This window comes from Halichoeres trimaculatus, unplaced genomic scaffold (genome assembly GCF_033239565.1).
Source record: "Halichoeres trimaculatus isolate MK-OKI-2021-1 unplaced genomic scaffold, fHalTri1.1 fHalTri1_scaffold_19, whole genome shotgun sequence".
In the NCBI taxonomy this organism is placed as follows: Eukaryota; Metazoa; Chordata; class Actinopteri; order Labriformes; family Labridae; genus Halichoeres; species Halichoeres trimaculatus.
Genome location: NW_027437197.1, coordinates 27,382,844 through 27,398,594, shown reverse-complemented (window position 1 = coordinate 27,398,594; position 15,751 = coordinate 27,382,844). Strand labels below are relative to the sequence as shown.

At 42.4% G+C, this 15,751-nt stretch overlaps 1 protein-coding gene across 4 annotated transcripts; it reads right to left on the bottom strand.

Annotated features, from left to right (window-relative positions):
• Positions 1-2,650: 2,650 nt before the first annotated feature.
• On the bottom strand, positions 2,651-9,160 carry rbm44 (RNA binding motif protein 44). 4 transcript variants are annotated; one of them, XM_074694927.1, is made up of 18 exons: positions 8,842-9,160; positions 8,563-8,725; positions 8,417-8,444; positions 7,323-7,429; positions 7,094-7,168; positions 6,960-7,008; positions 6,831-6,862; positions 6,507-6,694; positions 6,180-6,400; positions 5,558-5,966; positions 5,428-5,489; positions 4,966-5,115; positions 4,714-4,879; positions 4,538-4,633; positions 4,312-4,417; positions 4,135-4,233; positions 3,965-4,071; positions 2,651-3,702 (listed from the first exon to the last, which is right to left on the bottom strand). In XM_074694927.1, the coding sequence occupies exons 1-18, from the start codon at positions 8,857-8,859 to the stop codon at positions 3,403-3,405; spliced, it is 2,376 nt and encodes a 791-aa protein (XP_074551028.1). In that variant the 5' UTR covers positions 8,860-9,160; the 3' UTR covers positions 2,651-3,402. The 4 variants fall into 4 exon arrangements, with proteins under 4 accessions (XP_074551028.1, XP_074551027.1, XP_074551029.1 ...); XM_074694926.1 differs by having other exon boundaries at positions 3,965-4,233; XM_074694929.1 differs by lacking the exon at positions 3,965-4,071 and having other exon boundaries at positions 3,620-3,702; positions 8,842-9,159.
• Positions 9,161-15,751: the final 6,591 nt, after the last annotated feature.

Here is a 15,751-nt window from a genome sequence, read left to right as displayed (position 1 = left end):
GCTCTGGGCCTGCACAGCTGACTCCGGCGAATGGGGACACCTAGTGTTGGAAGCAGAAACCAACAACAACAACAACAACAACAGCCCAACAATTGGACTTCTGCCTTTCCCCACTGGACAATTTTTCAAAACTGTTGCGCCTGAAGATTTATTTTGTGTTTTGTTTTTATTCCAGGCGATGTGACTTGTCTTTTGTTTTTTGGTGACAACTTTGAATTCACGAATTTCTTGAAATCAACTTAGGTTTAAAAGAATGATTGTAAATTATATAAAGTGTTGGAATGGCCATTCAAGATTGAAATCTGTCAATAACTGGGTTTTACACTTGTGCACTTTTCAATATATGGTGTCTAGAAATCCAAGAATGTGTTCATTGTCTCCTTCACTCCTAGAGTTGAGCTTGGTCTTCTGATCTAGTCCATAGAACAACAGACTTGCTATCTTTTAATTAATTAATTAGTTATAAATTAATTCAATTTAATTGATTAGCAAACTGGTTACACAATCCTGAAGCTAAGCTCAAAAACATGAGCAGAATATACTTTTCTAAAACTGTCAAAGAATGACTTTCTCAGTCAGCAGCACCAAAAAGACCTCCACCAACATTAGCAGTGGCAGAGGTACCCCCACCCTCACCAAAAAGACCTCCACCAACATAACGGGCAGCAAAAGTACTGCTACACTCTACAGAATGACCTCTACCAACATAAAGGGCAGCAGAGGTACCTCCACCTCACCAGAGAGGCCTCCACCAACAACAGAAGCCGCAGAGGTACCCCCTCAGCCCTTGGCAGCAGCAGCAGTTCCATTCACCTCGCTGCCTCCTCCTCAGCCACAGGCATCACAACAAGAGGATAGAAAAAGAGGAGGAGGAGGAGGAGGAGGAGGATCTCAACACCATGGTCCAAAGTCAGCACAGAAAGAAGTTCTGACACAGAGAAACACATACGCTGCTGTGGTTACAGGCAGGGGCGTAGCTACAATTAGGCAAACACAGGCAGTTGCCTGGGGCCCCAAGATTCCCAGGGGCCCTCAATGCATCTCTAAAAACTGATTTATGAAGTTCTCTTCAATTGAAAGAATTTCTTTTTTTCTAAATCTTACTTCACATGCATCAAAATACATCAAAAGGCTTAATCTTTAATGATGGTTTTGGTCCCCCCCCCTTCTTACTCAATGGGCTATTCCATGTTACAACACATCTGAAAATTTGATTCAGGAAGAAAGTGGTAAAACACACTTCTTTCACCATTTTTTTTCTTATTTTCAACCATATTTTCGGAAATAAAAACAATGTTTGCTCTGAGATCTGAGATAAACCTATCAGACTTTTAGGATTTGAAGGACTTTATCTAGCCCAGGAAACAGGATCATTTTCTCAAAATCAAACTTTTTGAGCTGGTGATAAACATTATTGTACAAAATCTCTTTTTCGGGTACATAACTCACTGGACAGGGGGTCAAATAAAAATACATTAACTTTAAAATAATAGTACCAAAAAGTATGGTAACTGTAAATATCACCTCTTTCAGTAGATTTTTTTCCAGTTTTATGTTGTGCTTGATATTTACATATTTTTTCTGTACTAAATTATTTTTTCAATATTTACCTATTGTAATGTTTTTCACTTCATACTTTCTTGTTTGTTACTGTTACTCTGTAAATTCCCCACTGTGGGACAAATAAGCTGTCAATTGACCATAAAAGATTTCAAATCCAGGACAAAGTGGACTAAGTTATGTATTCACTTTTTTCTAAATCAAACTAAAGTACAGAACTTGAGGAAATGCATTTAGTTGCGTTAAGTTACCATGTACAAGATTAGCACTGTCTCATGTCTTGATTCTGGGAAAGAGACAGTGGACCCAGGGAAGGCCAGACTAGCTCTGAAGAAGATGAGTTACAAGGATATGGAGGGCCCCATTGACTGGGTTTGCCTTGGGCCCCCAAACGACTAAATACACCCCTGGTTACAGGAGGTCTGTGAAGCCTAATCAGTGTAGACCCAGGTTAAAATGACCGTGATGGTCAACACTTAGGGCCAAATTTTTGTACAGGAGGCCAGAGATACAACATAAGCCAGCCCTCATTGAAGTCTGAGTCAGCCTGCTCAGCTCTGTGTTCTTTTCATGGCGGTCACACAGTGGTTCCCCCGTCCTCTGTCCATCAAGAAGGATGACACAAACACAGTTTATCAGATGTGTTTCTGCTCACTATGGATCATTGTTTATTTTTTGTTTTTGATAGTCTTTGGTTCATTTTTGCTTGATGTTTTTGCCTTTTTTATTCTTCATAATGTGTTTGATTATCAATATGTTTTCTTATCCTCTTATTTGTAAATTGGGTTTAGTAACATGTTTAAGAAAAAAAAATCATGCCAACAAAGACTATTTAGAATTTGGATGGGAGAATAGATGTAGCAATAAAGAAAAATAAGCTTTATTATCTGTGTTTATAAATTACCTCAAGTGTTAATTTTATCTGTCACACGCAACACTTTTTACAAAAAATATTCCAAATTATTTTATATTTATATTTATTAAATATATTTTTTGTTCACAAACCCCAAAGTTATATGTGTTAAGTTCATTTATCAAGGGAGGCAGAAGCATCATAAAAACATCCCATGGTGCTCTTATTTCTGACCTTCAAAGAGTCAGTTTAAAAGCCAGAGGTAAATCATCTCCACCTGCAAAACTTCTTCTGAATTTCTACATCTTCATTAACTTTCAGTGGTGCTAGAGCTCCACCTGCTGGTTGCTGGTGTTATTTCAGATCCATTTTCAGAACAAAAAAGTGTTCTGAATAAAATAAAAATCCCCTTCACATCTAAGCAGTTATTCTAAGTCCATGTTTATCAAATGCAAAACTGGATAATCTGTTAGATAATCTGTGGTTGTGTAGGGGTTTTTTTTTTTTACAGCTTACAGAATTATTTTAGATATTTAATTTCCTTGTTTGTATCAGGTTTATCCAGTTCTCACAAAATCTTCTGCAAAGCTTAGAGCTGTGAATCCTGGTACTCGCCTCCATCAAACCTCTTTTTTTCTCCCTGCAGCATGTGGGGCTGGAGGAGAACAAGGAAAAACTTGGTACAGAAATGAGAGGAGCTCAGAGAGAACAGAGAAGGTGAAGGGAACCTGGTGCCTCTCTTTTATTGACAGGACTAACATGGAAACAAAATGGACATGAAACTGCCTTTTCTGGCCCTTTAATTTTTTTTTTATAAGACAACTTTTTTGAGATCTTAAACTGAAACTTCTCAGAAATAACAGAAAATACTCTTATTTTAGTCTAACCTCATCTCTACATGAACTCTCAGGACCTTTTCTTCAAGCGGAACCTTTTTTCTTTTTTCATACATGAACTGAAAATCTCAATGCCAGTGTATGGCTCCAAACTTAAAGAGGTGTTTCCACATCACTGTGCTGTGAGGTCAGGAGCTCAGACGTCATGTCTCTGATGGCACTGAGGGGCAGACCGCTGAGCACACCGTGGTGCTTCGCCCTCAGAGAGACCAGAGCATCCACAATCTTCTGTCTGCTGACCTCCGGGTGTCTCTGCTTCAGCTCTGACATCAGGCGGTCGAAGCCACCCATGGTGCAGTAATACTGAGGCACACAGGTGCTCCCTGTAGGGAGCAAGGTGCTGATCACTTTTCTGTTTCCGATGCTGAAGCTGAGAGGTGGCTCAGACACAAGCTGGGGAGGAAGTAGAAACAGACGGGTCTTTAAAATGTGCAGGATTGGTTTTGTCTTCAGTGTCAGAAAGGTGAGTGTGTGTGCTTCATCAGACCAACAAGGAAAGATTACATCAACATTCAGGAGGCTTCAACGAGTACAACCAGGGACTCAGGGATTTCTTCTATGAACATAGACTTTAACACCTGCTGAAGCTGATCCTAAACCACACACTGCAGATTATTTTACCCTGTTCCTCTACATATAATGGACCCTCTCATACCTTCCTCTCAGGGTTGCTGGGTCTAGAGCTGGAGCTCTGAGGTTTCTGGTCCACCTGTGTAGCTTTGGGAGGGCTGGTGGAGTCTAAGGCCTGGTTCTGGCTCCCCCCTGTGGGTGATCCTAAAAAGATTAAATATTCCCTTTCTTCAGATGCGTTCCCTGAGTGCTTACCGCTGGGATCATTTTGTGTTGCATCTCGTCCCGTCTCAGGCTGCAGGACTTCCTCAGCATCGTACCAGGCCTCGCTGCTGCTCAGCTCTTTACATGCAGCTGCTCAAACCAGACCAGGTTTCAGACACATTTACAATGCAACAGTCCAAACACTGGAGGAACATTATTTGTTCCCACCTGTCTGCGTTTCTTCCAGCTTTCTTTGTGCATGTGGGATCCTGTTTTTATCCTGGAGGAGAAGAGCTACAGCTCTCTTCACTTTGCTGCTCTCTCCGTGTTTCCTCTGACACACAGAGCAAAAGATTAGAGCAGCTTGAACCGATGAGGAAATACAAAGTGTACTTTAACTAGTCTGCTTTATGTCACGTTTAATCTTCTCTGACATCTCAGCCCTGAGACACACCTGACTGCTGGTCCCGCTTGAACCCCCTGCACATCCACTCTCATGACCTGGTGTTTGGAGTGTGTGTGAAACGTTCCCCAGCACATCAGCAATAATCTGAACATGCACAAAACAGAAGGAACATCAGATCAAATCCAACCTTTCAGGTATCTATGGGTCTGGATTCTCAGTCTCACCTGTGCAGGTACATATTGGCCTCCAGATATGACCCTCCCATAGTCCACAGACAGAGGCTTCAGCTGCTTCAGAGGAACCCCTGCCAGGATTTCAGTCCTCATCTGAAGAAAGTCAGACTCCAGCTGCTGCTCAACACTCAGAATGTTTGCAGGAGGATTCTTTGGTCTGCAGGGAGAGGAGAGACGCAATACTTTAAAGTCTCATTAAGGGACTTCAGGTGATCTCTCATAGAGTATCTGATGTGTCCTCACCCCTGTGTGAGACAATCCCCCTCAGCAAAGGTACAGTAGAGTCTCCAGCAGTGCTGTTTGCACATGGTGTACTGCAGGGTCAGGAGGCCAAGCTCCGCCTGCTGCGCTCGCTGGACAAACTCACTTTCCTTCCTCCACTTACAGCCAGGGCTGCCAAAAACACACCAGCATTACAGATAAAAGCCCCCAGCAGCAGAAAGGCCTGCAGTAGGAGAAACCCTCCAGCAGGAGAAAGGCCTGCAGCAGGAGAAAGGCCTGCAGCAGGAGAAAGGCCTGCAGCAGGAGAAAGGCCTGCAGCAGGAGAAAGGCCTGCAGCAGGAGAAACCCTGCAGCAGGAGAAAGGCCTGCAGCAGGAGAAAGGCCTGCAGCAGGAGAAACCCTCCAGCAGGAGAAAGGCCTGCAGCAGGAGAAACCCTGCAGCAGGAGAAAGGCCTGCAGCAGGAGTCTAAAGGAGTAACTAACCTCTTCAATTTCTCCTTCAGCTCCTTCAGCTCCTCTTCAGCCTTCTTCAGTTTGATAAACTCCTGGAATGTAAAAAGGGTGATCAACATCTCCTGCAGAAGTTCAATGTTAGCTCTGCTTTAAGTCATACCTCAGTGAAATAGTCCAGATCTGCCATATGGACTTCAGTGATCACATGCTTGTCAGAGGACCCTGGCGCCTCAGTGTTGGTGAAAGCTGACCTACACTGTGCCGGCTCAGTTCCCACCATGACGTCACATTTGGTGACAGGAGGAGAAGTGGAGGTGGATGTTTCTGTTCTCCTCTCTTCTCTGGGCACGATGGCGGCCAGGATACTGTGATCGTCCTTCATCACGCTGGACGAGCTGTTTGACTCCATACAGCTTAAGATGGCCTCCTTATCACCCGCGGCTCCTTCTTTGCTGTGGACCAAGTGATCCAGACTGCCTGCCTTTGACATGAGCTCCTCCAGCTTCCCCAGCTTGCTGTCAAAGCTATAGTACTTGGAGGAATCGTGTTCAAGTGCTGACCAATCTGACCTGCAACAAGAAACACATTCATCTGACCCCTCTGTGCACTCTGAGGACACACAGGCAGACCCAAGCCTCCACTCACACCCTAACAGAACAGTAATCATATCACTCAGTGCTCCGGAGAAATCCAGCCAGTCTCACGTCTTCTCTATAAAGGCAAAGAGAGAAAGAAACAAGAGCTGAGCTCATAGAATTGAAGAAAAGTTTGTGTACACTCACTCTGATGCACTAGCTTCAGGATATAATAAGTTTGCACTCTGGCTTTCAGTCATCTCCAATCGGCTCCAGACCTCAGGCTTTTCCTCTTGCCTGAGTCTTTGTGGCACCATGTCCGCAGAGAAGCTGCCTGGAGCTGCTGAATCTTTGCACAGAGCTGAGCTGCTGCTGGAAGTCATCTTCCATGAAGCCCTTTCCTCATCCAGCTCAAACAGAGATGGCCCCTTCAGAAACAAAAACTCCATCATCATCTTTCAAACACAAAAACAGCTCTTTAAAATAGCTCAGGATCTGCTGAACCTGGGCAGAGTGCGCTGAGAGGACTCTCACTTTCTTGGCCTTCAGCTGGTTTGAGTCCTGAGAGCTGTGGTAGCTGAAAGCAGATTGGAAGCTGTCCTGTAACTGAACCAGCTGTTCATGGGAATGTTGTTGTGATGCTGGTTCATCCATGTCACTGCAACAGCTCAGCAGACTCAATGCCTCCCTCACAGGACTGGGGAGCTTTCGTAGCTCCTCCTCTGCAGACAAAGTGTTAAAATAAGAGAACAGGTTGTTATTATTAAAAGTCCAAGCCCTGATGGAGATAAGATTTTTGTGCAGACTGTTTTTTTTATAAAACTATAAAAAGGGTTGCAGGTGAGATCTGCTCAGTACCGCATGTGCACGTCTTCTTCCCTCCTGATTGACTGGATCAGAAACAAACAAAGAAGAGTTTTGAACATTTTTAAAAGTAGGAAGACGAAGCCTCAGTTGAGTCTGTCATCAGTACTGTGAGAAACATACTTCTGTGATATCATGGCTGGTTTGGCAGGACTGGTACCTCGAATGTTATCTGCAAAGTGTGTAAACTGATAAGTGTCACAGGGTCTCATCCCAAACGCAGCTATTAGACGGTTTAGAAAGCTTTACTGACTTACACTTTACATAAACATGATATCCAGACAGCTCTAGAGCAGGATGTCTCAGCAGGAACTGATGAAAGCCACCTTCATCTGGAAGACAGAAACAAACAGTCTGTTTCATGATAAATACCACCAGGTACAGAGAATGAGTTTAGCTCGGCTGCACAACTCATCATCATATCCATACTACAAATCCTGAGCACATTTAAAGCTGGATGTGGATCCACATTACTTGGAGTCTTACCCTGAATGAGCTTCCTGTCCTCCTGAGACAAACGCAGGTACCAGCCCAGAAGCTTGGGGTCAGTTAGGGACAGGTACAAATGAGAGTCCACCAAATCAAACACAGACCTGGAAGACACAGAGGGCGGCTCAGACTTCAAATCACAGAAAAAAACTTCAGGGCATAGTCCTCATCTGCAGAAATGTAGTTCACGGATGGAAGATGATGGAGATGTCTTGTCACTGAAGATGGATATTTATGAAAATCTGAATTACTAACTAAATGGTTTCAAAAAACAAACTTTTTAATCTGAGTTCCATTCATAACTTTGAAATGTGCAGTTTCACACAGAGTTATGTCAGATCTGCAGTTTTTAGTTAGACAGGTTTGAAAAGAATCACGGCTAGCTGGGCTTTCCTGCACTCCCCTCAGACTCTGGACTGTGTTTGTCTTGTGTTTTATAGGGGATGAGGTGTGGCGAGATGCAGTGAACAAGGGGGAGGGGGTTGGGACATACTGTGGACTGACTTTAGTATCTCTCAGGCTCTGGTTAATCCTTTATTATACAGTCTATGGGTAACTCATAGTGGCTGCTGGTATCATTAACTTCTCAGGGCAGTACAAAATACAACCTCAGAGATCACATCTTCATGAAGGCAGTTTTCAAACAAAGACAGTATATTGTTTTTTTAAACATCACCACCAGGCCACATTCAAAGCAACAATATGAGCGAGATATCACTTTTGATTTGTGTTGCGTTAGACACAGATTTAACAGAATGACTACATCACTTAGGACTCAGATCAACCTTCCTCATTAACTAAAACTAAACTGCTTTATAAACCTGAAGCATGAACAAATTAACTGACGGAGATAATTTCAACATATTGAAACATGTTTTTTTCAGATGCTATGAACAGCAAAGCAACGGCACTCTGGTGGCCACAGCTGTGGCCTTTGGTGGCTATGAGCTAACCTCAAGAAACAAATTATTTTGATAAACACTTACTTTATTATTTTTCGTCGATTCCAACGAGATTTTTGACTCCCGTTATCTCTGGGCGAGTTTAAGATACTTTAGATAAAGATACATTAAGGTGTTAAATCTGCTTACCTTTCCAACAAGAACCTCCTGTTGTCTTCTGTTGAAAAAGAAACGACAGATTCAGTTTGTCGTTAATCTGGCCCGGTAACACAGATTCTAGCCAGTCTCTTTTAGACAGTTCTGGTAGTTAGCCGTTTAACCTTCTGAGAACTCACTCGCATTATAATTCGCTGTCACCGTGTTGCAGTAATGGGGAATCGCCGACGGCACTCCCACACACTCACAGCCCGAGTACTGCACACAGGGAACGGCCAGCTCGAGCGGTACAGGGCCGTGGAAGAGGGCCCACGAGGCGGGCCACGAAACGGGCCACAGCGCCTGAAACATATACATGGGTTCAGCGTTCGAGAATACTCCACCGGCCGCAAGTACAAATCCAAACCTTTAACCGTTAAAAAACAATGCCACAACCGTAAACCTTTAGTGTTAGCTACCTGCCGCTGTGAGGCCATTTAATCAGGTTTTACGGGGTGAAAGGAGAGAAAAAAAGGTGTTTCAAATGTCAAACTGTTGGTGAGTTTCAGCTGCTAAGCTAAACGAACGCTTGGAAACTACAAGTTAGCTACAGCACAAGGTTAGCCTGCCAATTAACTGATTGCAAACTGGTGTTATCCTCGGGGTCAGAACGCATTTCCTTCAGTGAAACAAACAAAACTAAATTTCGTGCCAAATCTTAGACCTCTATGGCATAATGTTGCCCTCAGGCAACGAACCACACAACTTGATGTCACACTGTCCTTTTAATTTTCTGGAGGGATTTTTTTTTAAAAATTTCACTTTACATGTAAGTGTCCAATAATAAGGGGGTTTGAAGGTCATTTGACCATTTGTGGAGGGCAAGGTTATAATAGTTTTGGATTTGTCATTATAGTTTAGTATTAGTTAGTTTTGACATTGTTTTCCATTACAGTTTAGTTTTAATTAGTTTCAGAGCGGGCATTCTAGTTTTTATTCAGTTTTGATTTTTGCAACAAGGCTTAGTTGTAGTTTAGTTTTAGTTTCAGTTTAGTTTTAGTTTTTCATACCTTATTAACCAGGTGCAGGATTCAGAAAGGTCAGAGTAAATATTTTGTGATACTGTTTATTTTCAAGTCAAACATAGTGCTCACTGCTCAGTCAATGCTGATACTGAACTGTTGGCTTTTGCCTTAAACACAAGAAAATAATGTAAACTTATTATAAAAAATTTAAACATATTTTTTTTTTTAAAAAAAAGGTAACATAAAAAAATAAAATAAACATTAATCATATAAAACAATATAATATGAGCTTTAATAATAAGAAACTTGGACTCTGTAACAATAAAGTCAGACTCACATGCAGTTAAACTATCACAGATGCTCTGATTCATTGCTCCACTACCTTTCGTGGCAGCACAGCGCACAGCCAGTCAGTGCAGTAAACAAGCACGTCCCAGTGCGTCGCTATGATGGTGCCGTATGGCACTGACAACTGCTGAAAACTGTCATGAAATTGGTTGGGAAAATGTGTTGGATAGATTTAAATCCTAAAGGCTATTAATGTTGTCAAAAACGATAACTAAGGACATTTTGTCTATAATTTTAGTTAGTTTCAGTTAGTTTTGTGAACACAAGATACAGTTTTAGTTTACTTATTGTTTTTTATGTATTTTAAATTTTAGTTTTCATTTTTAGTTTTGTTTAAGTTAACTATTATAACCTTGGTGGAGGGAAGGGCAGCCATTTCAGGAAGCAGAGGAGCAGCTTGATAATTGCTGCTAATTGTAAAGTTGAATATCACTTTTTAACATGTTTAAATTACCAGTAAGTTTAAATGGAAAATATGTTAATGTGCATGAGCATTTATTTGAGTATATTTGATCATTTTAGCACTTATTTTAGCATTATTTGTATTATAAAACTGTGTTTTTCTTTTCGTTGCCTCAGGGCAACACTGTGCAGTTCGGGCACTTTTGTTCCAACAATATGATTATTCAGTGTGGACATGTTCTTAGTTGCAAAATAATGTCTAGAATCAAGTTTTTAACATTCTGATCTATTAACAATTACAGGAGATGGATGCTAGAATGTTTTATGGGCAGAAGCAGGACCTGTTGCCCCAATTCCAGTGTCTGATGTCCGTTTGGATGCAACAGGCCACTGGATGGTCATGGCTGAGCAGAAGAGGAGATGCAAACTCCCAGGATGCACTGGTACACCAAAGGTCAAGTGCCAGAAATGCAACGTCCATCTCTGCTTCATGCCAGCAAACAGCTGCTTCTTGCGGTTCCACACAGAAAGAGACTTCAATGGCACCCCAAACTGCATCACCAACACCACCAACCAACCACATGCCCTGGCATCAGCACCACCCATATACCCACATCAGTGGTGGCTGCTGGTCAGTCAAGGAGGGGAAGCTCATTTTTTTTCCAGCCTTCATCATAAATTTGTTTATTAATTTAAACGTAAATTCTACCCTCTGTGACAGCTTGTTAGCAGCTGGAGCTGCTAGGTGAGACTACGGCAGGCTGTAGGTGTGAGTGACAGGGGGAGCAGCTGTAGCTGTAGCTGTTGCTGCTTATTGGTGAAAAGAGAGAGAATCTTTAAACACAACTCTCGTCGTTCTTAAGAAAGGTAAACTCGCTGGGGATCAATAAAGCCTCTGGATCAGTCAAGAACAACTGAAGGTACCACTCCGAAGATGCCCCTGTGGAGAGTTATACTTCAAGATCGCTGACTGGCTCATTTCATTGTCAATCAAAAAGGGATTCGGCCTCAGACAGATCATCCAATCATCATGTAGAAGCCCAGGGTCCAGGCCAGCCCACTGCCTCATAGACCCCCAGAGACGCTGAGCGTCCGATGGGCAGGTCAAAGCTCAGCGTTTATCCATTGACCATCCAGTTTCCACAGTGGAACAACCCACTCTACGTTTCCACGCTGAAGTAAGAAGACGCTCAGCGTCCAACTGTGTTAAAGCGCTGAGACGCTGCGGGGATGAATGAGAAGGAGGTGGAGCCAGTTACCTGTGATAGGAGCTGATTCTGAACAAAAGATGAAGGAATTCTAGCGCATATTTTGTCAATAAAGTGTACACACAGCAGAACATATCTCCACTTATTTTGGGGACATTTTATGGGAAGCTGAACTTCCCAGGCAGTCTTAGAGCTATCGCCACTGACCCACATTAACATACACACCCATATGTTCGAAGTTTCTATAAAAAAAAAAGGTTGTTTTGTTGTTGTTGTTTTGTTTGTTTGTTCACACATTTGTGACTTCAAAATCACACACAGACACACTCACGCACACGCACACACACACACACACGTGCATGTACACATAAGCACGTGCACTGACATGCACACGCACAAGACACACATACACATACATACACAAACACACATTCAAAGTAAAAACAAAGTACTTTTACAACCAATATATATTTTCTTCTACTTGTACAACACTCCTCATAATCACATAAAAACATTGCAGTTTTAGGACCCCTATTGCATAGTGTTGCCCTGAGGCAATGTACCAAAATTTAATCCAGGGGGGTGGGGGGGGTGGGGGTCAGATTTTATGATTGATATGTTATCAGTAACCTCAAAGCTCCCAAATAATGGGGTGAAACATTTTTTTTCCAAAAAAAATAAAAAGTCATGCCATAGAGGGTTAGGAGTGGGGGAACGTGAAGCAGTGTGAACATGCTCCCAGGGCTAAGGATAAATGGAAATGTAATACTTTCAAATCTTACAGCTGATGGAGGGGTAATGTTACATTTTTAACAAAAAGGTAAGGTGACAGCAGTTACTGGATTCGGTTTGATAGAAATGAAGCAGTTTTGTTGTGAATTTGGGCTAACACCAGAAAACGGGAGTGCGCCTACGTTCCCACAGCTTTATGTTTTCACATTTAGAGCTGACCCCTAGGCCTCATACTCCCCCTCCCTTTTGAGGCTTTGCACATAGCTTTTCTGTAGTGTCAACTAGAAATAAAAAGCAAGTTTTACATAAAAAAGTTTGATTATTTGTTGAATGGTATCTCTATTAGAAAATCTTTCATGAAATAGTTTCATCCTGACATTACAGCTGTAAAACTTCAAAATCGAATTCAAGAGTGCTGAGACAAGGTGCTCTTTAGTTAGTGACCACAGTCTGTGTTATTTCAGTAAGTTTATTGTCTCTTAAGGACACCCATGAATATTGAAGTTCAGTCTCTATCCACAGACATTGAGCTGTCTCCACCCCAGTCCACCATCCTGCCACAGGAAAAGTCATTATATAATTCTGACGTCAATGTGTTTAAAATTCAGAGGACTCAATAAAGTGACTGTATTGTTATGCCACCAGGACACACTTGTGTCCTCATTCCATGAATGCCATCATTTCTCATAATGCAGTTCAGCTCATTTCAGCACCTTCATTGTCCTTGTGTAAAAATGCAATGTGTACCAACCAGTGAAACCCACATGATATGACAATTCCAGTTCTCAACTCCCACACGACACCCACTATCTACAGAAAAGAGACGAAGAGAAATCTGTAGCCTGAAGAAATCAGCTCAAACAGAGGACTGTTTGTCCATCTACTGCACTGAGATTTACTTCTGCTAATGTTTTTTGTGTGCATTTATCGACTCTTTTTGTCATTGTTACGGTTATCCAGAGGCTGATTCAAATGAGATGGCACAAAAGCAAGTGGCCGAGGGATACACCTTTACATCTTTTCATTTGGTTACTGGATGTACAAAGCAGAGAAATGAAGGGGTTTGACAGGTTTCAATACCAGGCTAAGTAATGAGACATCATGTTGGCTACTTATTCCAGTATCATGTGTCTGCAGAGCCAGGGGCTGCAGTTTCAGGACATCCTTACCTCTCCTTCCTTTTTCAAACATCTTGACACTAAAATGTCATCTCTGACTATCCAGTGAGCGCACAATGTTGCGGTCCAGGTCTTCCAGTGGACACTCAAGGAACTGCATTTTCTTCACAATGACTTTATATTTCAGAATAGGAGGTTGCTGCTGAGTAATTTCAGACCAAATGGTTCTCATAGGTTCAGAGTTGTGTTATTCACTAAGTATTTCAGTATTTCAGTTTGAACCTGATCTGTCAAATTTCCTGCTGTCAGTCACTGTGACATAACTCTCGCTGCTCAGCCGGCAGTTTGAGTCCATTTGTGCCTCTTGGTTATATAGTTGTGGTATCCAGCCACCAGAGGGCAGTGATTGTCAATGTAAAATAAATGAGAGCTGTCCTGGATATCTGAAATAAGTTATGGTACGTGGGTGGTGTGAGTGTGTGTGTGTGTGTGTGTGTGTGTGTGTGTGTGTGTGTGTGTGTGTGTGTGTGTGTGTGTGTGTGTGTGTGTGTGTGTGTGCGTGTGTGTGTGTGTAGAGTCAGTTATGCAACAGGGTTTTCAGAGCAAGGTCTCAGCATGGTAATTAGCTTTGTGTGAACACAGGGTATTGGCCAAATAAAGTGAAAGATTTGTGCTGTTCCCTTCCCGGCAGCATGACCCATATTTCACAGCTCAAGTCTTAGCCAGAACAGGGTGATTTTCTGCTCCTTCAAACTGCAGTGGATAAAGGATGTATGTGTGTGTGTGTGTGTGTGTGTGTGTGTGTGTGTGTGTGTGTGTGTGTGTGTGTGTGTGTGTGTGTGGTTGTGTGTGTGTGTGTGTGTGTGTGTGTGTGTGTGTGTGTGTGTGTGTGTGTGTGTGTGTGTGTGTGTGAGTGCCTGCCTGCCTGCCTGCCTGCCTGCCTGCCTGCCTGCCGTGGCCTTAGAGTCAGGCTCTTGGGACAGTCTCTGATTCAAAGATGTTTATGATGTGTGTCATATTTGTGCTCTCTGTTAACCTGTGGCTACTGAGTGAAGCAACGGAGGATTTCCGAGATGATGGGACAGGACCAAAGCTTCAATTGTTCCAGGTAAATAGATCAGGACCATTATACCGGGTTTACGGCCTGATCTGGACTGAGGATAGCAGGTAGGGGGCTGTATTCAGGGCCAGAGAGGATATTTTTGGCCATGTAAGCTTTTGGGGTTGGCACTTAAGTGTGTTTGTCACTTCACCACTTCAGTCTGGATTAAAATATACATCAGTCATTACGCTTTTATTCATAGGAGCCAAATCCCATTAGAATCCATCTGAAAGCGCTGTGCTCACAGAGCAGATTGTTCTTGTTGGACCATCATTGACTGGGACACAATCAGTTCATCAGTTTAGATCTATATGACCAGAGTTACCGCAAGACAGTGCATCAAAGAAATCCAGACTCTACTCTCAGCTTCAACATGGGTCACTAGGGATGGGTACTGCATTAGGTACTTTCATAGGTACCTGGATGGTTCTTTCAAAAGTAGCGGGTACCGATTCACTTAAAATCAAAAGGTACCATGTTTAAGAAAAGCAGAGGATGCAAAAACACAGGCATGAGTGCGAAATGGCTTGACAGTGTGAGTGAAACAAATTCAAAGGACGTGGTAAAATCTGTCACTGAGTGCTTCCAGTAGTGCATGGTGGCCTGTCGGATATGCGACAGCAAGTGGCTGGAGATCAATACTACCACAACATCAGGACAAACAAATGTCAGACTCACAGTTCTTCATACCTGAAGCATCTCCAGATACAATCTTATAGATAACTTATAAAAATGTGTTTAATTCAGAAAATGTAATCCTACTGAAAATCAACAGAATGAGATTCTGAAAAGGTATAAATTATTTTTAAGCAACCACAGTGTTTTACCAAATATATTTTCTCAGATTGTTTTTTCTCATCAGTCCATTAAGACATTTCATTAACACAATGTGAAAAAAGTCAATACAGTATTGAACGATTTGGATTTGTGATTTTAGAGAAAAAAACAAAGGACAGACAGGACAGAATACATTTTGGAAAAAATACTCAAAAATGTTTACTTATCAACATAAAACTTAAACTAATACAAAATCACAACCAGTGCCCACCCTCCTATTAGTAATCGGGCCACTAGCCCATTTTTCTGCCTCAAAGGTGACAACCCTATTTCCATTTTTTGTGCGTTACGTGGAGGATCAGGGGCCTTCAAAGTTTGAACTGCAGGACTCTCAGTATGTTTCCTAGGCACAGCGGCTGGTAAAGGTGTACTTTTCTGTATCCATCATGTTCCAGACCACATGAAAACCTCCACAGACTGCTCTTAGAGAAACAGGCCAACACAAAGACACACTGAGGGGAGAGTTTTAAAAAAATAACACATGTGGTCTGAGTGCTAGATGGAGGCTAGCACTGTCAGAAAACCCCAAACATCAGGGCATGGCCGCTCCCGTGAGCACGCTAAAAGGTCTTAGAGAGCATCAGAGGCACTCTGCCTCTCAATCAATACAGAGCTGC